The 26,142-nt window shown below is 44.9% G+C and overlaps 1 protein-coding gene across 2 annotated transcripts in view; it reads left to right on the top strand.

Annotated features, from left to right (window-relative positions):
- CADM2 (cell adhesion molecule 2) overlaps positions 1-25,834 on the top strand; it is a 149,575-nt gene extending 123,741 nt beyond the window's left edge. For both annotated transcript variants that reach the window (XM_066620758.1, XM_066620757.1), the window contains 2 exons: positions 23,234-23,359; positions 25,716-25,834. In XM_066620758.1, coding sequence (XP_066476855.1) covers positions 23,234-23,359; positions 25,716-25,834 — 245 coding nt within the window. The remainder of the gene's footprint in view (positions 1-23,233; positions 23,360-25,715) is intronic.
- Positions 25,835-26,142: the final 308 nt, after the last annotated feature.

The following is a 26,142-nucleotide window of genomic DNA, read 5'->3' as shown; positions in this document are numbered from 1 at the left end:
TATTGAGAACAAATCATTTCCCATTACTCTTCCTGCTCCTTCTGCACCATTTTCTCTTTTCTGAAGGAATCCCATCCAATCAGGGATCCCACAGTGAATACAATGATGGGTCGCAGTGCCTTGAAGCCAAAGTCAGTTGTCCTAACTGGAAATGCCTGCACCCGCTGCTGTCAGAGCAACCAGGGTGGCACTTTGCCACTGTCACTCTGTGGCAGTTTCATCTTCAGTGCCTTTCAAACAAATCATAAACCACCAAGAGTTTGACTCGGCCCTTCTGAAAATAATACTTAGCATTGATATAGTGTTTTCTGAGTGGGCAAAATTCCTTACATGTCATTGTCTTGCTGGGATTCAAGCCAGGGGAGTCTTGATTTGCAGCTCAGTTAGCCACTACTCTACACCATCTCTAAATGACTACATATCTCATTAATGGAAATGGCTATTTAATATTACTATTTTTTACTCTGTTAGCTATCCAGCTGAAATATTTCCTTCTTTTTTGCTACATTGTCACAAGCTATGCCAATAAAAAAGTCTAAACACATTTTCTTGTTCCAAAATGCAGTCAGCATTTTTGCCCCCTTTTGGAACATATTAAGGGTGCAATCCTAACCAACTTTCCAGCACTGAAATAACTGAGCCAATGTGGCGTGTAGTGCATCATACAGTGGGGAGGCAGTCAAGGAGGCCTCCTCGAGGTAAGGACATGTTTGTTTCCTTACCTTGTGTCTTTCATGCAGTAAAAACCACAAATCTAAGAACAGTGCTTTTTATATGATTATGCTGATGTTCAAACAAAAATAAATTTTTAAAACAAGCAAGAGATTTATGTGCTTACTGATGCTTTCATCTCCATGCAGAACTTATGACTATAGATACAATTGCTTTGAAATTTCTCTATAATGTCTAGAAATAGTTTTATAAAAACCCTGAGTATCAACAAGGGGAAAGTTAGCTTTGTTTAACAGAACTACTAACAACAGATCATCAATTTCATTGCAATTGATTTCAAGTTTCTCAAGGCGCAACTTACTGAAATGAGCCAGCTTATTTCTTGGGTTTCCAGGGGATAAAGGGTCTCCTGTACGATTTAGATGTTGAAACTACTATTAAAATGTGACACTTAGGGAGCAATCCTAACTGGCACTTATGCCGGTATAGGAGCCCCTGAGGAGTCGCAAACGTGCTGTAAAGCACGTTTGCGCCTCCTTAGGCAGGAGCCTCATCGGTGCATCCAGATGCGACAACCTGCGGACGGAGGCAGAAGCCTCCGCCACGGCTCCCACACCATTGCTTGTGCCAGCTCGAGTGCGCCAGCACAAGTAGCAAAGGTAGGTGTGGGGGGAGGGGGCGTTACTGGGTGGGGGAGGGCGGGCCCGTGGGCGGGCGCATGGGGAGCCGGGGGTGGGGCTGGGATCCGGCAGTTATGCTGGATCCCAACCCCCGTCCCCGGGGCGAGCAGAGCAGCTTCGAGCCGCTCTGCTTTCCTCAGACTTGCGCCAACTCTGGAGGTGGTGCGGGTCCAAGGAGATCCATAGGGGCATGCAGCCCTTACCCACAAGTAAGGGACAGAGTTTCCCCTTGCCCGTGGCTGAGCCACTGCCCGCTGCAATCCCACATTGGATGCAGCGCAAGCCTTTTGGCTTGCCTGCTCCAGCACGGGTCAGGATTGCACCCTAAGTGGTACACTGTTGAAATGTAGCTTGAATTTTTTGATTTACAGTAACAGTTCTGCTCATCATCACACACACCCACACCAAGAGCTCATTACTTTTGCACTATTATAATTATCAGCTGTTTTACATCTTCAGGCTTTCTTGGAGCTGTCTAGAAGGATATTTTGTTTTTCATGTGCAGCTGCTTATTTCACATTGATGTTGCTTCTGTTTCTGTAGAAAAGGATGCGGTCTCACTGTGCAGTTATGAAAAAGAAACCATATTCACAATTTTTTTTCATATGAGTGTTCCAGTATTAGAAGAAGTCATGCTACAAATAAAATGTTTTTTACAGGACTCATCATATTCTTGGACTGCAATCCTATGCAGGTGGCCCTCCTTACATGTGGATTTGGGACCCACAGAATTGACTTATCCCTGGGTTCGGAACCCATAGGGTGTGTCCAACCTATACCCTTCAGAGGCAAAAGGAGCTGTGCTCCTGTTGTCTCCGGAGGGTGTTCTCAGGTCTATGGAGGTTGTATGCAGCCTCTACAGGTCTCAAAAGGCCTTCTAGAGCAGGGGTGTCAAACATAAGGCCCAGGGGCTGGATGCGGCCTGCGGAAGCTTTATATCTGGCCCTCAGGCACTGAGTACTGCTGAGGTGTTACTGCTGAAAGGGCAGCCCACATGAAAATTGGGCTCTCCTGTATCTTGAAATATGATCAAGATTTGCATATTTTCTCTTCTGTCATTTGCAGCTAATGAGTTCCTAAGTTATAAAAAGTGTTTATTTTTGGTTATGACCTGTTTAATGACATCACTTCCGGCCCTTTGCAGGCATCATGAATGCTATTCAGTTCTCGGTATGAAAGTTTGGCACCCCTGTTCTAGAGCCTCCAGAAGGTTGAAATTTGGAATTCTTATTTTTGAATAAAAACTGTATGTCACAATTTTTGGCATTCAGAAGGTACTCTGGATGAGACGGGAATGCAGCTTCAGTTGTTTTTGGAGGATTTCAGGTGGACTACCCACAGATTTCATCATCTGTGGGTTTTGGCCTCTGCAGAGGTTCTAGGAACAGAACCCCCACAGATACTGCGGGCCCACTATACACTCTTTAATGGGAGTAAGCCCCAATGAATATTAAAGAATTTACTTCTGAGTAAATGTATAGGATAGCACCGTTAATATTATAAATGTAGATTTTTCCATTTAGATTCTTTTATATCCTATTATCTATGCTGGCTGCTAATCAGATTTTCAATTTATTATGTTTATTTTCCAAAATGAGCTCAAAGAGTAAGGTCTTCTTGATGTAAACACATAATAATTAGAAGCCCAAATAGCCCAAGCTTATTCTCCCCCCTTCCCCTCTGATGGATCAAGGCCAAATTTGCTTGCGCTGCATCCTGTGGTGGTGGGAGGCAGTCACGGAGGTTTCTTCTGGGCTAGGGAATGTTTGTTCCCTTACCTGGGGTAAACGTCCACAATGCAGATGGGTCTACTCAGACCTGCACTAGTGAAATTGCTGATGCAAGACTGCTTGGACCCAGGCCATTGTATGGGGTCTGGGAAGAGGGTTTAGATTTGGTGGCTAATGCTGCTGCCAAACCTGCTCCCATCCTGGACCCAAGCCACATTCATCACCACCCCATTGCTAAGCATCGCATTAACTTCAACCGTTCAACCCACTTCCTGTTAGCACTTTCCGCTTCCTATTAGTATTTGCAGACAGCACAGAGACAGCCAGACACAGGAGACTTCAACAGGAGAGCTGCAATCAGAGACAGACAAGTCATTTGCACAAGGGGAGAATTTGTGAACTGCTTCTTAAGGTTTGCTGCTGTCCATAGTTTCAGCTATCTGTGGTGGCAGCTGGAACCTGTACACACAATAATAAATGTCATTTAAAAGTCTGGATAGCTTTAATTTAAACATGGAAGTGAGGACCTGACCTTTCTCAGTTGCCATCTCTGTGTTTATGACAAGAATGTGTTTTGCACAGAATTCAAAAAGAGAAGTATGAATTATGTTTGTGTGTTGTACTAACAGCAAAGCTGTACTCTCCTATATAATTTGTGACTTGGATGAAGTCTTTCTCCTCTGTGTAGCTTTGACAGGTGTATGCAGATTAGCAATTTCTGGTTGCATCTGTGCCATGAGAGGACATGGTGTTTCTTCTGCTAAGTAAAAAACTATAGTAATTTATCTGGATGTTACCACGCAGGTAAATAAAGTAGAGAAGCAGATGTTATTTTAAAGGACAGCTGTGTTATGGCTGGGAAGCGCTTTAAAAATTCAGAGAATAATGTGATATTCATTTAAAGTAAGTTTTACAAATCTATGTTTAAGGGTTTTGTCTTATCTCCTGCAAATAAATCTTCCACAGCAGTATCTGAGAGAAAACTTTTTAATGGTTTTTAAATGTACTCCACTCCTATCACAGCCCCATAAAATTTTAGTAGTTTAGAAAAACTGTCAGCAAGCTATAAATTTCTGCAATAAAATCTATTTTTAATCTTAAAATATGGCTATAAGGCATGTTAATGATTTTCTCTTTAAGGACTGTGAGTTGAATAGATAGATACCTGATGCCAAATTTGAAAACTTGGTTGGAGTAGAGGTCTTGTTTGCACAGCGTGTTCTAGAGAACCTTGGGGTTCCTCAGAAATTTATCAAAGCTTCCACACTGAGAAGGTCACTAATGCAGTGGTTGTAACTGCCCTTGAAAGACAGCGTGCCCACTGCTACAAATTTCTTTCTTCAGTGTGCAGCTGTGAGAGGTCATTGGTTGTGTTCTCAGTTGGACTCTCAGGTTTGGTCTACCAACAGAATAAGACTGCAGAATGTTGAGGTCACATTTCTAAATGCTTTCTTATATTATCTGTATCTCGGAACAGAGCTGGAGCCAGTAGTCGTTAGCACATCTCCTGGCAGTCTGTTGGACTTTGCTGCGAGCAGTTCGGAGGACCTGCAGGTTGCGCTCACTGGGACAGACCTTGTATGCTGCTTGAGCTCTCCTCTTTTCCTCAATGACTGGTGTCAACTCCTCAGAGTGGGCTTCAAACCAGTCTGCCGCCTTGTTGGTCTTCTTGCCGAATATGGACAAGGCGGTGTTGTAAACGGTATTCTTGAAATGTTCCCATCTGTTGGATGCGTTTGCGTCGGCCGGGCCTGGAAGAGATTCCTCAAGCGCTTGTGCAAATTCCTCCACTTTTCTCTGATCCCAGGTCTTGCTGGTATCAATGCGAGGTCTTCCTTCCTTTTTCGTGTGATACAGTCGCTTTGTTTGCAGTTTCACTCTGCTGCACACCAGGGAGTGGTCAGTGTCGCAGGCAGCACCATGATAACTGCGTGTGATCTTGATGCTGGGAAGGCTGGAGCGTCTGGTGAGGATCAGGTCGAGCTGGTGCCAGTGCTTTGATCTTGGATGTCTCCAAGAGACTCTATGTTGGGGCTTTGTGTTGAAGAACGTGTTGCTGACACAGAGACCGTGATGACAGCAAAACTCTAGCAGGCGTTGGCCATTTTCGTTCATCCTCCCAGTGCCAAACTGACCTAAGCAAGTGGGCCATGAACTGTTATCAGCACCAACTCTAGCATTGAAATCGCCGAGGATGAACAATGGCTCTTTTACAGGGATTTTCTTGACAGTGGTGGCCAGGTCATCATAGAATTTGTCTTTGGCTTCTGCTGGAGACGACAGAGTCGGTGCATAAGCACTGATGAGAGTGATAGGTCCTGCTGATGACTGGAGCTGCAGGGACAAAATTCTTTCACTTCCCACAGTAGGTGGGATGATGGATTTCAGCAGGGTATTTCTGACCGCAAAGCCAACGCCATGTTCCCTGGTTTCGTTTGGTGGTTTTCCCTGCCAGAAAAATGAGAAATTTCTCTCCTTGACAGATCCGGAATCTGGCAGCCTAGTCTCTTGAAGGGCGACGATGTCCATCTGCAGTCTGCTCAGCTCCATGTCGATGACAGCTGTTTTGCGTGCGTCGTCTATTTCTTGCAGGTCATCAGAGAAGCCAGGTGTCATTGTCCTAACGTTCCACGTGCCCAGCTTTAGGGCAGTAGTTTTCTGTTTTCTGTTGCATGGTGCAGAGTTGTCGATCCGCTTGTCGGTTTTCACCCTAAACCCCACGCACCCCATGAGGTTAACGGACCGTGGCGAGGCAACACCTTACTGGCTGGGGACTGCCCAGCTTAAGGCGGGCGGTAGCTGCCCAATGAGATGCAATGATCTCTCCCACCGTCGGAAGCAGCCCCTGGCGTCATGCTCTACGCCAATCGAGCAAAGACTTATAACCGGTAAACTGCTGCTTCCCGTGTTGTGCCGACGCCGTATGGCGAAGTTGGAGTGTCCTCTCCAGTGCGCGAAGCCTGGGTAAAGAAGGTATGGAGGATAGGCTGTTACCCATGCAGCAAATCCCCCCTCTCCACGTCGCTGGAATGGAGACGGGCAACATCAAGGGGATGTATGATGGTATCAAGCAGGCCCTAGGTCCAACACAGAAGAAAATTGCCCCTCTGAAGTCTGCCACAGGCGAGGTCATCCAGGATCGGGCGCAGCAGATGGAACGCTGGGTGCAGCACTACTCTGAGCTATATTCCAGAGAAAATGTAGTCACCGAAGAAGCACTGAACAACATTGAGTGCCTGCCTGTGCTGGAAGAGCTTGACAGTGAACCAACCCTAGAAGAACTTCACGTGGCCCTGGACTCCCTTGCCTTTGGCAAGGCACCTGGAAAAGACAGCATCCCTGCTGAAGTCCTAAAATGCTGCAAAGAGATCATCGTCACTGAGCTGCATGAAATCCTCTGTCTCTGCTGGAGAGAAGGTGGAGTACCTCAAGACATGAGGGATGCAAACATCATCACGCTGTACAAGAACAAAGGTGACAGGGGTGACTGCAACAACTACCGCGGCATCTCTCTCCTTAGCGTTGTAGGAAAGCTGTTTGCCCGAGTTGTACTAAAGAGGCTCCAGGTACTTGCAGAGAGCATCTATCCAGAATCGCAGTGTGGATTCCGAGCCAACAGGTCCACCACTGATATGGTATTCTCCCTTAGACAACTGCAGGAGAAATGCAGGGAACAACGACAGCCACTCTTTATAGCCTTCATAGATCTCACAAAGGCTTTCGACCTGGTCAGCAGAGACGGCCTCTTCAAGATTCTCCCCAAGATTGGATGTCCACCCAGGCTCCTCAGCATCATCAGATCCTTCCACAAGGACATGAAGGGCACTGTTGTCTTCGATGGCTCCACATCAGACCCTTTTGACATCCGAAGCGGAGTGAAGCAGGGCTGTGTTCTTGCACCAACCTTGTTTGGGATTTTCTTCGCTGTCCTGCTGAAGCAGGCCTTTGGAACTGCAACAGAAGGCATCTATCTCCGGACCAGATCAGACGGAAAGCTCTTCAACCTCTCCAGACTGAGAGCAAAATCCAAAGTCCAGCTGAAATGTCTGCGTGACTTCCTCTTTGCCGACGATGCAGCTGTCACTACCCACTCTGCCAAAGATCTCCAGCAGCTCATGGATCGTTTTAGCAAGGCCTGCCAAGATTTTGGACTGACAATCAGCCTGAAGAAAACACAGGTCATGGTTCAGGATGTGGACTCACCTCCCTGCATTACAATCTCTGCGCATGAACTGGAGGTTGTCCATGACTTTGTGTACCTTGGCTCAACGATCTCCGACACTCATTCTCTCGATGCCGAGCAAAACAGGCGCATCGGTAAAGCAGCTACCACGTTTTCCAGACTCACAAAGAGAGTCTGGTCCAACAAGAAGCTGACGGAACATACCAAGATCCAGGTCTACAGAGCTTGCGTCCTGAGTATACTTCTGTACTGCAGCGAGTCATGGACTCTTCGCCCACAACAGGAGAGGAAACTGAGCGCTTTCCACATGCGCTGCCTCCGACGCATCCTCGGCATCACCTGGCAGGACAAAGTTCCAAACAACACAGTCCTGGAACGTGCTGGAATCCCTAGCATGTATTCACTGCTGAAACAGAGACGCCTGCGTTGGCTTGGTCATGTCGTGAGAATGGATGATGGCCGGATCCCAAAGGATCTCCTCTATGGAGAACTCGTGCAAGGAAAGCGCCCTACAGGTAGACCACAGCTGCGATACAAGGACATCTGCAAGAGGGATCTGAAGGCCTTAGGGATGGACCTCAACAAGTGGGAAACCCTGGCCTCTGAGCGGCCCGCTTGGAGGCAGGCTGTGCAGCATGGCCTTTCCCAGTTTGAAGAGACACTTTGCCAACAGTCTGAGGCTAAGAGGCAAAGAAGGAAGGCCCATAGCCAGGGAGACAGACCAGGGACAGACTGCACTTGCTCCCGGTGTGGAAGGGATTGTCACTCCCGGATTGGCCTTTTCAGCCACACTAGACGCTGTGCCAGAACCACCTTTCAGAGCGCGATACCATAGTCTTTCGAGACTGAAGGTTGCCAATACAAATCTTATATTACGAATGCTTCCTCGTAAAAACATTCTGCAGACTGAAAAACAGCACAACAAGCAAAGGGATGGGCCATATCTTTGATGCACTCTATCACTCTCCATCCAAAAAAACACATGTGGTATAGTCAAATTTTATCTGTGTTTATATTGGTGACAGAAGACTGATCCTATCGCTACTAAACTGCACTCAGGCTTATTCTTTCCCTCCCTCCCACTGCACTGGATACTTCCTCCCTGTGAGTATGCTCTGAAACTTCAGCCCTTTCAGAGCCATTGAGTACATGTAGACAAATATCAAGAGTTACTTCACCCTCCTTGTACATCCTGCAAATTGCTCAGTATTGCAAACCCAATTTATAAAGCAAGTATGATTTTTACAGAAGGATGCTGCAGATATGTTGCAGTGAGAAATCACTGGTTTAAGAGATAACAGATTAACAGCTCAATATTATTACTCATCTCCCCTCACTGGTTCAGCTGCGTGAAGAGGGCGTGTGGAGAGGTGAAGCAGGAAGGGAAAGGTGAAAGCCCTTTCCCTTCTGTAAGCCTCCCGCCCTGCAATGGGTCACCTTGGACCTGCGCTAGCAATTTTGCTGGTGCAAGTACAAAGGAGAGAAAAGGGGCAAGGAGGCTGCTGATGGAAAAGATAGGATCTGACTTCCCCTCCCCATCTCTCCTCCTTCCCACCCAGTTATGCCCCCTCTCCACCCCATTCCACCCTTCCTGTACCCTCCTTACCTCCTCGGCCTTCTTACCTGCCTTAGGTCCCAATCCTATGGCCTGTGGCGCCAGCATAGCTAATCCGGACGGTCACAAAAAGTGCTGTAAGGCACTTTTGCACCAGCAGAACTGATACATTACTGGCACTGGGACTCAACATCCAAAGAGCAGCACTGAGAGCTCCTGGCAGCAGGAATGGTTGTCAGCCAGAAGCATGGCTTTTTGGGGTGGGGGGAGGGCAGGAAGGGGGCAGAACCGGGGGGGAGTGGGCCTGGGAGAGGGGCAGAGATGGTGGCAGACTCTGTCACCATATCCTGACCCCCCCTCCCAGGCTGGCAAACCTAAAACGGATCTCCTCAGTTCTGCACCAGATCAATAGGAGGCCCATTGGGGGCTACCTGTGTCTTACACAGGGTAAGGGAACATTTGTTCCTTCACCCTGAGGAGACCTGGTGCTTCTTGCCTGCCCCATAGGATACAGTGCTTGTTATTTTGGCCCTGCTATAGCCCTGGGCACTAGGGAAACATTGGATTGTGCTGTTAGCAGCTCCTTCTGGGTCTACTGATATAAGCAGGAAGGCTCCAATCTTCCCACCAGTGCTCAGGAAGAGTGCTACTTGGTGTGTTGCTACAGTGCACTTTATGGCTGTTTTTCATTAGTTGCTTTCATTAGTTGGAACACTGTTGCGCTGGCAGCAAGGTCCAATTAGGCTGTTAAAATGTACCTTTGTGAAACCAAGGCATTCATTTCAAATTTCACAGCTTACTCATATCCCCAACCACACTCCCTACATACTACAGCACTTACATACTACAACCATACTTACATACTACAGCACTCATGCTTTTATGAATGGTATTCTTTCATAGGATTTTCACTCAAGGGAGAAAGAAGCAGATTAGTTCTTGTACCGCCTAAGAAGCAGCGTACATTGCCAATTTAATATGGCAAATAAAACTGTAATACACAGAAATTTGTCTTCTCTGCATCAAAAATGATAAAACTGATTACAGTGAGAGCATCAGATTGACATCTAAATAGGATTAATGTTCAGTAAATTAAAGATAACTAAGAGCCCAATCCTGTGGTCGGCGGCACGACTCCGTGCCGCCGACCGCAGTCACAAACGTGCTATAAGGTATGTTTGTGGAGGTGGGGGCGTGAACGGGGGCATGAAGGAGGTGTTCCGGGGAGGGGGGGAGGCCAGCGGGGGTGGGGAGGAGGCATTCTGAGGGGCAGGCGGGAGGTGTGCTGGGGGCAGGCGGGAGGAGGGTCTGCGGTGCTGGGCTCCGCAAGATCCAGGGCACTCGTGGAGGGCTGCGCGCCCTACATGAGCGCCTTTTCCTTGCGAGGTCGGTGGTAAAGTGAGTAGCCCTATTGTGGGGCTGCTTACCTTACTCGGGGGAAGGGGACGAATGTCCCCTTCTCCCAAGGAGCCTCCTGCAGTAGCGCAGGAGGTCCAGGATTCAGTGGCAGCCCTTTTCAGTGCTGTTGAGCCTGGGCGCTCCGGGCAGGTCAGGATTAGGCTGTAAGACTGAAATAGTACTTCAGAAACTATGTAAGCAGTTGGCCATTTGCAGTTTAATTGAAGAACTTGATTTCAAAAGAAATATCTAAATCAATTAAGAAAAAATTAGAAAAAAAAAATCTAAATTAATTACTACATTAAAGCAGATGCTGGTTAACTTGTCCAAAGATATTCATAGTTACCAATCCCAGCTCTTTGTTCTTATTCCAGAATGGATACCTTCCCAGTTCTGAAGAACCATTATGATGACAAAAACCTCAGATTTGGACTGCTCAGACTCAATAACTTAGAGTTTGTGGAATACAGAATTTCCCTCAACAGAAACAGCATTCATTTTCCCTTCTTTTCTGACTGTGCACAGCCATGGCAGATATTTTTCTACCATGCTGCAGCTGCTTACCACCAGGGGAAGTGGTTGGCTGAGCAGTCAACAGTAAGAATGGTTTTGTTCTTCAGTATAGCATCAGAAGGCATTGGCAGCCCAATCCTGGTTGCCTGGCGCCCAAGGCTCCTGAAGCTCCGAAATGACTGCTGCTGCATCATATGGACGCTGGGCAGCCACAGGCGGCTCCTGACACCTCCTTGGGGGAAGGGAACATTTTTCCCCTTCTCCCGAGTAAGGTAAGCAGCCCCACAATGGGGCTACTTGACTCTGCGCCAACTATTTAGCTGGCGCAGAGTAAAGGAGTCCTGTTTCAGGCCAGGAGGCCCAACGCAGGGCTTTGGATTCAGCAGAGCTAAGCTCTGCTGGGCCTGCTCCCCTCTTACCCCAGGCCTTCTCCTCTCCCCCTGCCTGGAACACCTCCCCTCACTCGCCTCTCCGCTGCCCAGTGCTCACCTGGAGCTCTGGGCTGCGGTCACTTGTTCGCTGCCCAGTTCTGGATCAGCATGGGCTCGCACTGAGCCTGCGTCTGTGCTGTCCAGGCAGTGTCGCAGGCGTGCTTATAGCACATTTGTGACACTGTGCGCCAGCACTGAACTGGCGCACAGTCTTCAGGATCATGCCCTGAAGCCCCTTAGAATTTCCAAGGCAGCTGGACAACTCTCCTGACCTTCTAGTGCTGTCCTTCAGCATAGCATTGGAAGAGCAAAATGGAGGTGATTATTGTGGATGTAAACAGTTAATGAAATAAAGCAAATGAAAGAAATTCATTTTTCTTCTTCTCCTGAACAGGCAATAAATTAAGAGAAGTGCCCACACTATGGCCAAACTTCATTCTTCGCAGAAGCACTGCTAACAGGTGGCATGGTGACACCTGTGAAGTTCACCTGAGGACAGGGTGAAACTTCTTCGCCTGTAAACAAAGCTGAGCTGTTTATAGCCTAGTTTTGGCTCAGCTCTAGTCTTTTCACTGGAAAACAAAACATGACTGCAAAGCCGTCTTCACTTTTTAAGGCAACATGGCATATATTCTTCATTAGTGGTCCACATGACCAGGGACTAGGCCCCAACATTGAAATTAGCTGATGGAGCCAAGTTTAGAATTTCTCATCTTAAAAAAAACCTATTGTTATTCATAATATTATTGAAAGCACTTTTAAAGCAGCAGCATTTGGTGGGCCGCTGTGAGATACATGAAGCTGGACTAGATGGGCCTATGGCCTGATCCAGTGGGGCTGTTCTTATGTTCAAAATTTCTCCATCATCCATTTTATACTTTTGTACAAACTTATTCCTAAACAGTGAGCACTGCGAGTGGTCAGCCCACTGTTAGTTTTTGTTCCAGTCATTTCGTTTATTATCCAAGGTACAGCTTGCTACACAATGGAGTTCCCTTTCTTCAGATTGCTCCAACATAATTGTCATTTAGGAAAATGAAATAGCTCCATTGTTTGGTAATGTCTTGCCTAACAACTTTAAGATTAGACCACATCTCACATTCTCCCAGTGGGCAGCACTTAAGAAGTGAGTAATATGTCTATCTGCCTCAGTCAAGTAATCCCAAATGTAAGTAATTTAGAGGATGACATTAGAGACTGTTACAAGCGACATATTGTAATATGTCATTGGAAATCAGCTTCCCTTTGCACATTTGATCAACAGCCAGATGGAAGCTTTTATCACATTTATTTAATCTGAAATATACATAGTAATTACACTGGACCTTTTGATTTGAGCCCTTATTGCTGTCTCCAGAGAAACCAGGAAATATATCTGTCAGTTGCAATATAGATACAACCTGGTAGGCAGAATGCTGGTCCTTTTTTTTTTTAGCAGGAAGTGTTGACATAGGGATCATTGATCCTGCAGGGAAGAAAAATACAGTGAGGGGTAAGGAAACACGATGAACCAAAAAGGGCCCAGTTTTTTATTATGTCATATAAAAAGCCTTTAGTCACCTGCAGATCAGCCCTCAATCATTGCAAGCCCATAAGCCCCATCAACACTATGAAGCAGCTATCACTACACAATCACTATAGACATCACTATACAATACAGCATTCTGCTTGTAATGGATCATATTTTACTTTTAAGACAATAAGGTAAAACAATAACACAACCCTGTGCTTCCTAGAATTTGGTTAAGACATAATATTCCATTAAATATGCCTTCATTAACATATGATACTACATATTTCTTTCCAATTAGCAGTAAAAAGTGCTACAGGATGAGTATCCGTTATTCAAAATCTTGAGATTTTGGATTTTGGAATATTTGCATATATGTAATGAGATATCTTGGGGATGGGACCCAAGTCTGAACATGAAATTCATTTACCTTTCATATAAACCTTACACACATAGCCTGAAGGTAATTTTATACAATATTTTGTATATTTACAAGTGGGTCTGGCCTGCTTCAGAGACTTGAAGGTCAGGTTGGTAGGCAAGCATCTGGGCGCAGTATTTCACCCTAAAAGGAAAGTCTTTGTCTTCTACTAATGGTTGCAGATCTCACTGCAGGCTGCCATTCCCAATCCCAGACCAAAGCCTCCAATGCCCCCTTGCCCCACATCTCCTGGCACTACCTTGATGTGGAGCTTGCATGCCACTTCTGCTGTAATCATCTGGTGGAGGCAGAGAGAGTCCTCAACATGGTGATATCTGAGGGGGTTTTGCTGGGGAGAAGGTGAAATATGCACCTTACACCCGAGCCTTTCCCAAGGGAAGGTGCGGAGAGACAAAAAGAGCACTAGGAGGTTGTCCCAGGAGCTGGAAATGTGACAAACAGCACCAGGATGCATCTTTCCTTTTGAAACTCTTGTTTTGTTTCTGTCCTTTTCACAGCAGCTCGACTCCATTTTGTGCAAGGAAAAGCATCTCCTCGCCTTTATTGCTGTGTATCAAGCTGCTATTTAAAAATGCAAGAAGAGAGCATGAACGAAACAAGATAACACCAACCATTTAAAAAATAATTCATTACCATGAAACTCAAAAAGTTTCAGATTTTGGAGTTTAAGATAAGGACTACTCAACCTGCATGTTAAACCATGAACATAGTTTTAGAAATAATTCAATGTCATAGTATTACAAAGAACAAGAAATTCAACTCAAGTTCTTTTTTTTTTCTTTTTTTACAGAATTTATCTTATTCTTCCCATCAAGGATCTTGTCTCTCTCAGCAGGTTACTCAACAGTAACAGATCTGCAACATAAAAGAAATAATGAGGAATAGTGTCTTCCTCCATCCCCTAAACCAGTGGTATTCAAATTGGGGCGTTGCGACGCCCCAGCCTGTGGGTCCTGGCCTCTGCCCCCTTAAGGGGCGGGGGCAACCAGGAGGCAGGGGGAAGGCAGCGGCACGATCCACAGGATCGCTCTGCTCATGAAGGCTGCAGGGGCTTGGGTGCACTTGCCCAAGCCTCCTGTAGCCTCCCAGGGGTGCGGGGAGCCCTGTGCAACCTTCAGCAGGGCTCCCCAGGTCAGGAAAAGTGAAAGCAGAGCGATCACGCCCCGCTCTGCAAAACCGGAAGTGGGGCACGATCACTCCACTTTCCCTTCTGACAGGGCTGCAGGGACTGGGGTCCACACTCCAGTCCCTGCAGCAGCTGTCCCTATGTGCGGGGAGCCCTGCGCGAGCGCCTGCAGGGCACCCCAGGTCAGGGAAAGGGAGAGTGGGGCGATCGCGCTTCGCTTCCGCTTTTGCAGAGGCAGAGCAGATCGCTCCACTCTCCCTTTCCCTGACCTGGGGGTGCCCTGCAGGCGCTCGTGCAGGGCTCCCCCGCACACAGGAACGGCCTGCTGCAAGGACTGGTGAGTGCATCCCAGTGCCTGCAGCCCCCTGCCTTCCCCCTGCCCCTGCTGCCACCCCCCCACCCCCACAAAGACTTACTGTGGGTTTCAAACTCCCTGAACTCTCTGCAGTGCCACTTGGGGTCAGGGCTGTTTCAGGCACACTGCAGAGCAGCTGTGGTGCTGCTGGGGAGGGTGATGCGCCACCAGCTCCTCCACCACACGCGGGGAGCCTGACGGAGCTGCTCTGCTCGCCTGCCTCCCTCCTTGTTGCTGCTCCTGGGCATTGCAGTCCCACCCACTCAGGCTCCCTGAGCCTGGTCTCCTTGGCTCTGACTTCCTCCTCCTCCGCCCCTGCTAGTCTTCGCAAGGGCAGGAAAGGGGAGCAGGAGCCTGGAGCGCGTCCCATGCGTGTGGTCAGTGGGGCTTACTCCCAGGAAAGTGTGCATAGGATAGCAGCCTTTGAGCCCAAGCCTGTGCATTCCTACTCAGAAATAAATTCCATTATTGTCAATGGGGCTTACTCCCAGGAAAGTGCACATAGGATGGCAGCCTTTGAGCCCAAGCCAGTGCATGCCTACTCAGAAGTAAGTTTCATTATTGTCAATGGGGCTTACTCCCAGGAAAAGATTGTAGCTTGAAGATGGGGAGAGAAACGGGAGGGCTGCTTCTTCATGCAGTGTTTACAGCTCTGCATCTGCTTCTTCCAAGCAAGAGAAGAAGCTTGGAAGCAAGAGCCCCCCCACTCCTGCACTGCCTGCTTCTCTCTGTCCTTCAGCCCCTCTCTTCCCTCCACCAGCCTTCACTCTATTGTACTGTTTTCTCTCCCTTCCCCACTGTCCCTCTTTCTCTGCCCCCTATTTACAAGCCATACAATCAGGGAAACTGACCAGGACACCCCCTGACAGCCTTGATCCTGCTGTAAATCAAGGGGAGGAAACAGCCCTCAGACCAGGTGAGAGTGGGCTTGTTGCAGCTGCAGGATGCACCTTCCCTGATAGCAGAAACACTCCCATCAAATGTCTCACAAACTACAATTCAGAGCACTATTCCATTCTCTTTCAAGTACCCCTAAAGGTCCTGTTGAGTGCCCCTGGGGGTACATGAACCCCAGGTTGGGAACCACTGTTCTATTAGTATGTTGTTTACAGTGCAGTTACTCTTTGATAGTGTTTACAAAAAGATGGTGAACACCAGAATTTAAAAGTTTATGAATAAAAATGAATCTTATGATCTTTTACTATATTTTTAATAAATTAGAGACTATCAGTTCTTAGGTAACAATTACTGGTAGGTTATTTTTCAGGATCTGGCCTAGGGTAAAATCAGACAAAACTATAATCAGACACACCCCCCTCCCGTTTATGACCCTGACTTATCCGAGGGTCATAGAAAATTCTATGATTCTTGCCTTAAAACTTGCCCTCGACTTATCTGTGAGATTGACTTATGGGTGGGCGTCTGCGGTAAGTCCATCTCCTAGGATCCCATCCCCAATTGCAATTTAAGAATTGCAGTTTAGGCAGTTAATAATAAACCATTATGTTGATATGACCTTAAATAAAAAGTGCCTCCCAAAGACATGACTATTTCTTCCCAGACAATCTGCTGCCTGAAGTGATAGCTTTAGTTAGCCTCATGGATGGGCTGGATTGGATATCGCCAAACAGCTGCTGCCTGTCCCAACACACAATTAAATTGGTGAAGCCTTTCAGGATAGTTAACATGACTCTCATACAGGGCTGAATCCCACCACGTCTGTCTGTCTGTCTGTCTGTCTGCTCATCTTCCCAACTTCCTTTCTCACATTGTATACAGCTGGATATGGTCTCTGGCCAGCATCACAAATATCCATGGTACTCCAGGTCTTTTCCCCATTTATTTTACATGCTATCTGCATTTGTATACATTGATAAAACAGCCTCCCCCCCCCCCCCCAAAAAAAAAAGGTCACCTTGATGTAATTATACATCAAGATTTATAATAAGGCTGAATAAAGATTTTGGGCAACGTGCAACTTTGGGTAATGCCTAACTTTGGGCAACTTTATGAATGCCTTTATCAATGGCTATCAGTAAAACAGCCAATAAAAAAAGGATCTTGTACAATTATGCTTTATGTACAATAACATCAAAGATGCTTCTGCAGCTTTTTTAAATCAATGTACATGTGAGCATTGATAGCACAGAAGGAAGAAAAGATGCAACTGATGAATTGCGGAAAATGAAAGCTGCAGTGAATGGTGGATACTTCTATTTTATCTAAAGTGGAATTAAGATGACATGGAACACAAGGCAGGGCAAGGCAGAGGAATAGTAAAGGGATGGAACAAAGTGAGTTCTCTTCCAAATGTTTCCAGGTATTCCACTGAGATGCACTGAATCCTTTACTTGAGAACCTCCAGTCTGCTCTTGAATTCTTGTCAAAACACAAAACATGAAGCATAGTTCCTCTCAGCATCTGCATAGAGCAGTACCTCTTAGGAGCAACTTTGTGGTTGGATGTTGATGATTTCCTCCAGCAACAAATACCAATGATACAGAACCCCAAGTGCTAGATCTCCCAAACCGAGCAAAGAGAAGTGGAACTACCATAGAATATTCCATAATAACAGCTACTACAAAGAGCTCTAACAAGGTGCACAGCTTTCAAAGGCCACCCAAATATGAAGGGGGAGATATCTACAGCAAAATTATCTATTGATGGGACACTCCTATTAGCAATCCATGTCATCTTTCCCTAAAGGGTGGAATGGCTGCTCGTAGAAACAGTTTTCCACAGATGATGGCAAAAGCTGTTATGAATTAGATGTCGTTTTATTGCTTTTTTTTTTTTTTTTGCTGCAAAAGATGGGCAGCCCAATCCCATGCTTCCCAGCATACACTGGAGCAGTGTCACCAAAGTAGCTACTGCTGTATCCAGAGGGCACCAGGAAGCCGCCGGGAGTTTCCTTGGGGGAAGGGGACTTTCATCTCCTTCCCCTGAAGAAAGCCCCAGCAATGGGTCTCCTCATGTCTGTTCCAGTTATTTTGCTGGTGCAGACATGAGAGCCTCTGTGTCAGGCCTTCCAGCCCGACACAGAGTTCAAGATCCAGTGGAGCAGGGCTCTGCCAATCCCACCCCCCTTCCGCCCTAGTTCCTCATCACACCCCACCCTCATTCTCCATCCAAAACAGTCCCTGAACCTTATCCTTATCTATTTTATACCTGTTTAGAGTATTATTGCAAGTCCTTGGGGCTGCTTCTTTAGAACTACCTTTTCAAACCAGACATTTTCTTTTCTTCTCCTAGGAACACAACTTCATCCAAACACATCTAGCCATGTTTTTATATCATGGGGGAAAGTGTAGCCCTCTCATAGCCTTCACTCTGAATGGAGGGGGGAGGTAAAGTGTTAGAATAAGGCTAGGCTCAACAGTTACCAGTCAAAGGAGTAGCTCTTTTACCCAGGCTGCTTGCAACTAATAAGGCACAAGAAAACTTAAACAAAAAAGCTTCAAAGTTAAAAAAGGAAGTTTACTCACAATTGAATACAAGTTCATACACACACTTAGGGCACAATCCTAACTCACTTTCCAGCACCAACATAAGGGCAATGCAGCTCTGAGGTAAGGGAAGAAACATTTCCTTATTTTGATGAGGTCTCCGTGTGTGCCACTCAACTATAGGATGCAGCACATGCCCCATTGGCACCGCTATACCAGTGCTAGAAAATTGGTTAGGATTTGGACCTTAGTTATATCAGAAGTTCTTAACACTGAGAAGACCAGGAGCCCTGGATAGCTGCTCCTGAACAAATGCAAGTACAATTAAAGTGATTCCTAAAAACAGAACTGAGAATCACACAAAGGAGTCAGGAAAGAAGAGAATATACACTCTAAGAGGCAATCACCAAAGGATACACCCTTTACAACAACTACCATAAGGGAATAGGTGCAGTATTACTTCAGAGGATTAGATGCTGCCCTTTGCTGGTGCATGCAATGCAGTGTTGCTAATCCCCAACAAAAGGGGAAAAGGGAATGTGGCAACACTTCCTTCTTCCTTTCATCTAGTAATTCAGGATGAAAGTAATTAGCACTGTGAGAGAGTATATGTTTTGTTTTTTTAAATTGCTTGTATGTATATGCACATGAATTCATAAAGCATATAATGCGGAAAATAGTGATGATCCTTTCCAATGCCATTTATCTCAGTCTGAATAGGGGACGGAATCTATTCCTGTTGCCTTGGCAATGAGAACACCTTCCCCTCTTCCACCCCCATACAAAACACAAACATTTTCACTCTCTTTTGAGATCCTCCCCCAAAATTGCCATGCTGGGTTACATTGTTAGCTCATGCTCTCCTTCTTCCTTTATTATGTGCCACCACTTGGTACATATTATTCCCCCTAAAGGAAGGCAGTTTTTGGGAAAGTCTGTGTTACATTACGTTGAGATGAAAAGTTACCCTTTATTTTCAGTAACTGTTCCTGAAACATTTAGCCAAAACGGTAATGGTATAAGATAATAGATAATTGACAGTAAACTCAGTACTGTAATTCACTCCAGGGATTACACTTGTGGTAGGAACTGCAGCAAGGTAGTGTATTGCTCTGCACATATATGTCTTTTTATATTTAATGTTATAACATTAAGGAGAGCTTCTCAGTTTGTCTTATTTTATGTAAAGATGTTTTTTCACCTTGAGATGACAAAACCTCAATACCAACCCAGCAGTTATCATTTCTGAGATTGGCTTCCTTGTCTTATTGAAAACCTGATAAATAACAGTACAATTGAAATCTTCATTTTTTTTACCTTCTATTATACAGTGCTCATTCCATCTTATCATATATCTGAAGGGTAAATGAGTGTTTCTGGGTTTAAGATGAATTTTCATTGTGCATACACCAGGACATCTAATGTGGTTAGAGATGGGAGAGCCTAGCCAGGGACTCTTTGCTATAGCCTCTTCCCTAGCTGACACTTGCTTACAATTTGGGCAGACAAAAATCGGGGCAAGTGCTGGGACAGCAGAATCAGTTTTATTGGGCTGCCTTTAAGCAAGAGGGTTATATGTCTTGACCACACTATATCTCACAGAGGAGCAGGGTTCATGCTACTTCTGATAGAATATATGAAAGACTGTTCAGGTAGCAGACAATGAAACAGAGTAAGGAGAGAGCCTCTTTCGCTTCCCAATGTCAGCAGTTCATTACTTATATAGAACTAAGCTGAATTTCAGTTGGATCATCAATAGCCAGTTCATTTAGATTGCTCTTAGGTAGGACACAGTATATCATTCCTAACCAAGATCTGCTACCAATGTTGCTGGTAAGGCCTGATGACTGACTCCGGGCTTGAGGGATTGAAAGAGAACAAAAACAAAAGGAGGACATCATTATCATCACTTCTGAGCTTCAGAATGCCAACAAGGAAGCTACAAGTGTTTCTAATTCCAGCTGCACAACCGCTTAACCATGTTGCTTGAATAGAACACTAAAGGCAGGGACCTAAGAAAAGAGGGAGGCAGGTCAAGAACTCTCACTGGTTACTCCACAAACCTGCTTTCTAACCCCCTAAAACCCAAGAAATCATAGATTGAGAAAGTTGCAGAGGCTGGTAGCAGAAGGGCCTGTTCCCCTGCAGAATCCCACCCTGAAGCTAGCTGAGGTAAAACACAACTAGAGTGGGTAGAAGGGATTCCAATCTGCTAATAAGAAGACAAGGGTGGTCCAGCCAAAGCGTTCATTGTACTATATCAGAGATAGAGCAGTATCTGAAAGACAAACACAAAGGTGCGTTTGTCAATCACCTCTGCCCAGCAGTACTGTCATGCCATTGCAAGGAATCCAACAGACAGTCAAGCAACAGGTGTAAGTAAGGTCTGGCTGCACTAGTTGGTTCACTGTCTGCCATGGAGTCTCCAAGCATGGGAACTTGGAATATTACCTTTCCCTCTCCCGGGGAGAGGGGGAGTTATAGACATGAAACAGGAATGAAGCATTTTGCGAAAACATGACTTTCTCCCTCCCCCTTGCTTCCCAGTGTGGAGTGCATTGTGCTTGCTTCCCCTGCTGGGGGAGTGTGATAGAGGTTTTAGTTGGGTGTTTGCATATGAAGTCCTCCTGGGGCAAAATACCTGCAATAAGTATTCTGAGAAAACAAGAGTTGAAATATCTTGCCAATACATGCTATAAGGGACAAGAGGTTGTTTGTGCAAAATTCTTCCTTTATGTGCCAAATATTCTTTCATTATGGTTCACATCACCAATGTTCTCCATTGGGAGACCAGAGGTATCACCCCATGTTGTTTGTCTTATCAACTGAGCTGTGTCTCCCAGGCAAGGACTTATATAGTGAGGCAGGTGTGATCGGATTGGCTGCCAACTGTAATTGTATCCTATGGTCTATAGGGATGTGGGCAGTTCAGGGAGGGTGACAGAGTTGTCATTTTCTGCTGTTTTGCCCATCTCCATTCCTTTGGAATTTTGCCTACCTACACCAGCTTTGTTATTGGCAAAGCGTTTTTCCAGCAATGGGAGCATGTCTGTTACCTGAAGGGGTTTAGAATCTGGTTTATGTTGAATTCTTATCTTTCCTATGTCCCTCCCATGCCACACCACCATCACCACCCTGTTTTGTCTTCTCCAGTGGCAGAGTTGTGATGAGTTGTGTCAGTGTAGCATTTTTCTGATGCTGCACCAGTGTTTGAGGTATATCCATTAGCAAGTGGACTTCTACATCCAGTGGCATCGCTAGAGGCAGCAACACTCAGGCAATGATGTGACATTGCGTGATATTGTGATGTCACTTCAGGTTCGCCCAGAGAAGGATATGGCAGCAGCTTTGCCATCTCCCTGTTGCCCCCATTCCTTCTCCTTTGGAGGCTTAATGTGAGCCTCCAAAGGAACAGGGGTGGCAGTGAGAGAAGCAGCAGTGGCCAAATAGAAGCCGCAGCGGCAGACTCTGCAAATGGTAAGCAAGCCTTGGATCCAGCCTCCAGAGCCTGCTGCCCAGTGAGTCTGAAATCAAACAGCGTCACGTGCTGCAGATGTGAGGACAATGGAAGTCTCAGTAGGGATGTGGGTTGAGGGCAAGATGCTTTAGAGCTGCTGCTTCTCCTGTCACCTGCTGCTTCTCTTCATTTGGCCAAAGCACTTTGGAGCAAAGCCCTTCCTGCTGAGGCTTCTGTTCAGTGAATAAGGCTGTTTGCTTCCACATTCAGATCTGCTTCTCCCACCACTGCCATCTTAGCTGGGCCTCATGTGGCACCCCCTTCTGGCCTGTCACCCGAGGTGAACCCTGCTTGCTATACCACTGTCTCCACCAGTGGGCCTTTCATTGCACCGCCATATGTAGAGATATATCTTGAGGACAGGATTGGACCTTTATCCATTTTATCTACTATGCCAGTGTCCAACTATAATGAACCACTCTAAAATGAACCAATGAAAAGAGAGAGAGAGAGAGAGAGAGAGAGAGTTTTTTCTGTTGTGGGCATTTTCACAGGAGTTTTTTTAGAAAGTAATGAAAAGTTTTTCTCTTTTTCCACTATAGATCTGCCCTCTTTTGTGTGCTTCTCATATTTCTTAGCTAGAAAATACAGATAGCAATTTAAAAACAAATTGCAGAAGATAATTCTTGGAAGGGAAGTTTCCATAGATCAGTGTATGTGGACCAGCTATTCATTGTGAGCATGTTAATAACATTGCATTTAATCTTGGCAGGATTGCTGTTTGTAGTGGAGGCATTTTTCCTGTAAAAAGAGATAACTTCAAGCATTATCTTTATAAAGACCAAATCTTTTCCTCTTTTTTTTTTTAATCTCCTTCTCTTGCTCATTTTGGCAGACACTTGAAGGTTACCACTTCATTGATTACAACCACAGAGGAACTGCTTCCCCCAAGTGGTGTCATTTTCAGTGGTTGCCTTTTTGGAGAATTATGTAGAGGACACAAACCCTAAAGATAAATCTCCAGTGTGCCCAGTTTAAATTCATCCATGTTCCTAACATTCTGAGCCCAGAACAAGAAACGAAAGACCTAATCGATCATTAATAACCATTTGCATTTACTCCAGAATTAATCAGAATTCCTCAAACTGTTCAAAATGAATGATGTTCTTTCACAATGTATGTGCCCAAATTCATGCAGACTCAGCCATCTGAACTTGCTCGGCTGCATTTTATCTCTTGCACTCTCTCCCTGCATTTTTTTTATTCCCAGTGCAAAAGGATAGGGATGACAAGAGGAGAATATATAAGGAATCCCCACTGAGATTCAGCCCTATAAATTATGTATTATGCAGACACCATTCTGCTGATTCTATCTGATCCCCAATTCTCAGTTCCTTGTTTTTGCTTCTATAAATAGCTATGGCCAGATTTTCAGTTGTAAAGTGACGAGGACAAAACCAGAAACCTTTCCCATTTAATAACTTCTGCTAGAGAGATTTTTTTCCCCTGTACTGTGACGTCCTCAGGGCTTTAACAATCTGGGAATACAAGCAGTCTTGTATGGCTGATAAGATATTAGAAATAACTGAATATTTTTAATGCCTTCTTTTTTCCCCAAACAATTCTGCCATCTGGATGTTTATATCAATTCATAGCTTATTAGAATAATGTGATACACATGTTTATGTATATATATAGATATATATAGATATATATTTCTTTTTTCTCGCCCTAGACCCTAATACTTTGGCTGGAGAAAATGTACCGGACCATGCTCTTATAGGAGGGATAGTGGCTGTAGTTGTCTTTGTCACGCTATGTTCTATAATTCTGCTTGGTCGATATCTGGCAAGACATAAAGGTAGGCTAGATTTAATCGAAGTGCAGTAACCTTTTGTAGCAATACTTCCTGGTGATTAGCTTTACTCTGCAATACATTTTCTTTCTTCTTGGTCCAGGGAAACTCAGTTCAGAGAATACAGGATTTAAAAAAACAACAACTGAGGTTTTGGTTTTACCCAATTTTACAGCTGGATTAACTGTGGCAAAATAATGTCTAACAATTTGCCCAAGGTCATGCAGAGAGCTGGTGACTCAGAGAATCAGCCAAGTGAATTGGGATATTACACTGTGCCATGCGGCAGACCTTCTGAATCTAAAAAGTTGGTTAGTGCAACATTCTGTCTATAAGTGTGTAGATAGGCAGACAAATGTCAGCTGTTTTTCTTAAAAATGTGTTTTAAAATGACTCATGGTGGAGAAAATATGGAGGATTAAATTGTGAAGTCCTAATAAAACTTTTTAATCCCTTCCAGGGAAACTACCAAAGGGCAAGCTGTATGGGGTGTTTGTTTCAGATTATTGAGGGCCAGAGTAGACATGATGAGGCTGCCAAATCTATTTTTGCACCAGTCTGTTCCATTCACATATAATCTGGAGAGTGAGGGAGATTTTTTTTTATTTTTGCACAAAATGGAATATAAGTCGGAAGGGAACAAAACTCTCTCCTACCTGCCGCACTGTCCCTTGTGGCATTATGTGAATTCAAACAGTTTTCTCCAATCTGGCTCGCTTCTGGTAATATAAATGAAAAGGTGTTTCCTGAAATACAGTTGAGCCTTTTCATAGTTAGATAATTATTGCCACAGATTACAGCAGAAGAATTTTCAGTGTACTTTGGAATAAGCACATGGTCTTCGGAATACTGCTCAGCATCAAGCTTTTGGCTTAAGTTTGCAATAGTTGAGCCAGCTGGTACAAATAACAAAGCTTGCTTTGAACTGATAAATAAATTTTCATTGAAAAGGTATGAGTGAGCAATCTGGTAAAAAATAAAGAAAAAGAAAAAGGACATCTGTTTTCTACACCTCCTTGGGAAGACAACACACATATCCGAAACCCCAAAATAAGCAACACTTTTCATTAAGTGAAAATTGACTGTTTCAGACATCACTGACTGTGAATATGTTATCGTATAAATTCAAGATTTGCTGTTCTAGGAAATAAATCCTTGTGATGGAAAGAATACCCACTGCTATGCAAGTGTAAGAACAAAACAGGAAATTGTAGCAGCACAGATATTGAGGATTGGTGTCTCAGAGCTCAATCCTATGCAGAAGTGAGTCCCATTACAGTCAGTGGGGCTTACTCCTCAGTAAGTGTGCATAATATTGCAGCCTCGGGCCCCAAACCAATCCCCCCCTCCCGCAAATGCACACATAGCAAGGAGGCACGTGCTGCATCCAATGGTAGGGGCATAGTTGCAGAGTTCTCCTCAGAATAAGGGAACTTTTCCTTATCCTGTGCAAAGCTTTCATTTTCCTTATCTGTTTCCTTGCTATTTTGCTGGTGCAGAAGCAAGGAAATAGAGAGGGAAGAGGGATATGGCTGAACACAAGTGCCGAAGATTCCACCTCTCTTGCACCCATTCTACCCCCATTCTGCCTCTCTTCCTTCCAACTCCCTGCCCAGAAACACCCTGATTCCTCCTCCTCCCTCCCCTGTTCCTCCCATCCCCACTGCTGACTCACCTGGCACCTCCACCGCTCCATGCATGTAGCCATCAGAATTGCTGGTGACCTCTGTGATTGCCAGTAGCATCAGCGAGTACAATGGATCCAGGCATTATCTGCCTGGATCCCAATGCTTCCCTTAGCAGAACACATGTTCTACCAGTGGAGTAGTTCGAATAGGATTGGACTGTTAGATTTATAACAATTTTTTTTCCACTTGCAATGATATCAGTAGGTCATAATATAGCCATTGCAGGACAGTTCTAGCCAATATTAAGTAACTTTTAAGGTATTTTATTTCACTGGAAAAGTTATGCAGACAATATGTTCTTCTGTTGTAAATCAATGGAACTTATAGCTTTGACATAGCAAAGTATGTAACTTTGTTGAATTAAAGGTATCAGAAAAAATTTTTCTTGCCATGTCATAAAGCAGTAAAATAATTTGGCTGGTTAGAAGAAGTACCACGTGGGCTTTTGGTACTGTTACTGTGTACTGAGGCCACACAAGGGCTACAGATAACAATTATTACTTTGACAAATTGGAATAGCATATGTCCTGTAAAAATTCATTCTACAATATTGTATGACATTTACCCTGAACTTACCAGGGCCAATTAGTCCTCTGTTATTGAACCACATTTAAAAAAACAGTCCAAGGTATCAAAGTGCTAACATTTTCTTTTGATCACGTTGTTTCCTACAGGAACATATTTAACAAATGAAGCTAAAGGAGCTGAAGATGCACCTGATGCGGATACAGCCATTATCAATGCAGAAGGCAGCCAAGTGAATGCAGAAGAGAAGAAGGAATATTTCATATAAATGCAGACTTAGGTTCTCTGAGTATTACTCACCAGGCTGACTGCTGGAGAAAACTGGCTCCCATCTTTCAGAATTAATTTTGCCCATATTTTTGCTACCTTTATTAATGTACACAGTTGCTTTCTGTAGCCAGTTTATGCCAACAATCAGCTGTGGACAGCATTTTTCTTTAATTATGGTACAATTCATAATGCAGGACATTTCTTATTGCCTAAGTATCATCTCCATCGCTCTCTTAACATACAGTGCTTGAATATACAGCCTTAACAATTTTAATCATAATCTCAGTTCATATTTGTTCAGTTTTT

The sequence above is a fragment of the Tiliqua scincoides genome, chromosome 3 (assembly GCF_035046505.1).
Source record: "Tiliqua scincoides isolate rTilSci1 chromosome 3, rTilSci1.hap2, whole genome shotgun sequence".
In the NCBI taxonomy this organism is placed as follows: Eukaryota; Metazoa; Chordata; class Lepidosauria; order Squamata; family Scincidae; genus Tiliqua; species Tiliqua scincoides.
The sequence above is the reverse complement of the archived record's forward strand: the minus strand, read 5'-3'. Positions and strand labels throughout refer to the sequence as shown.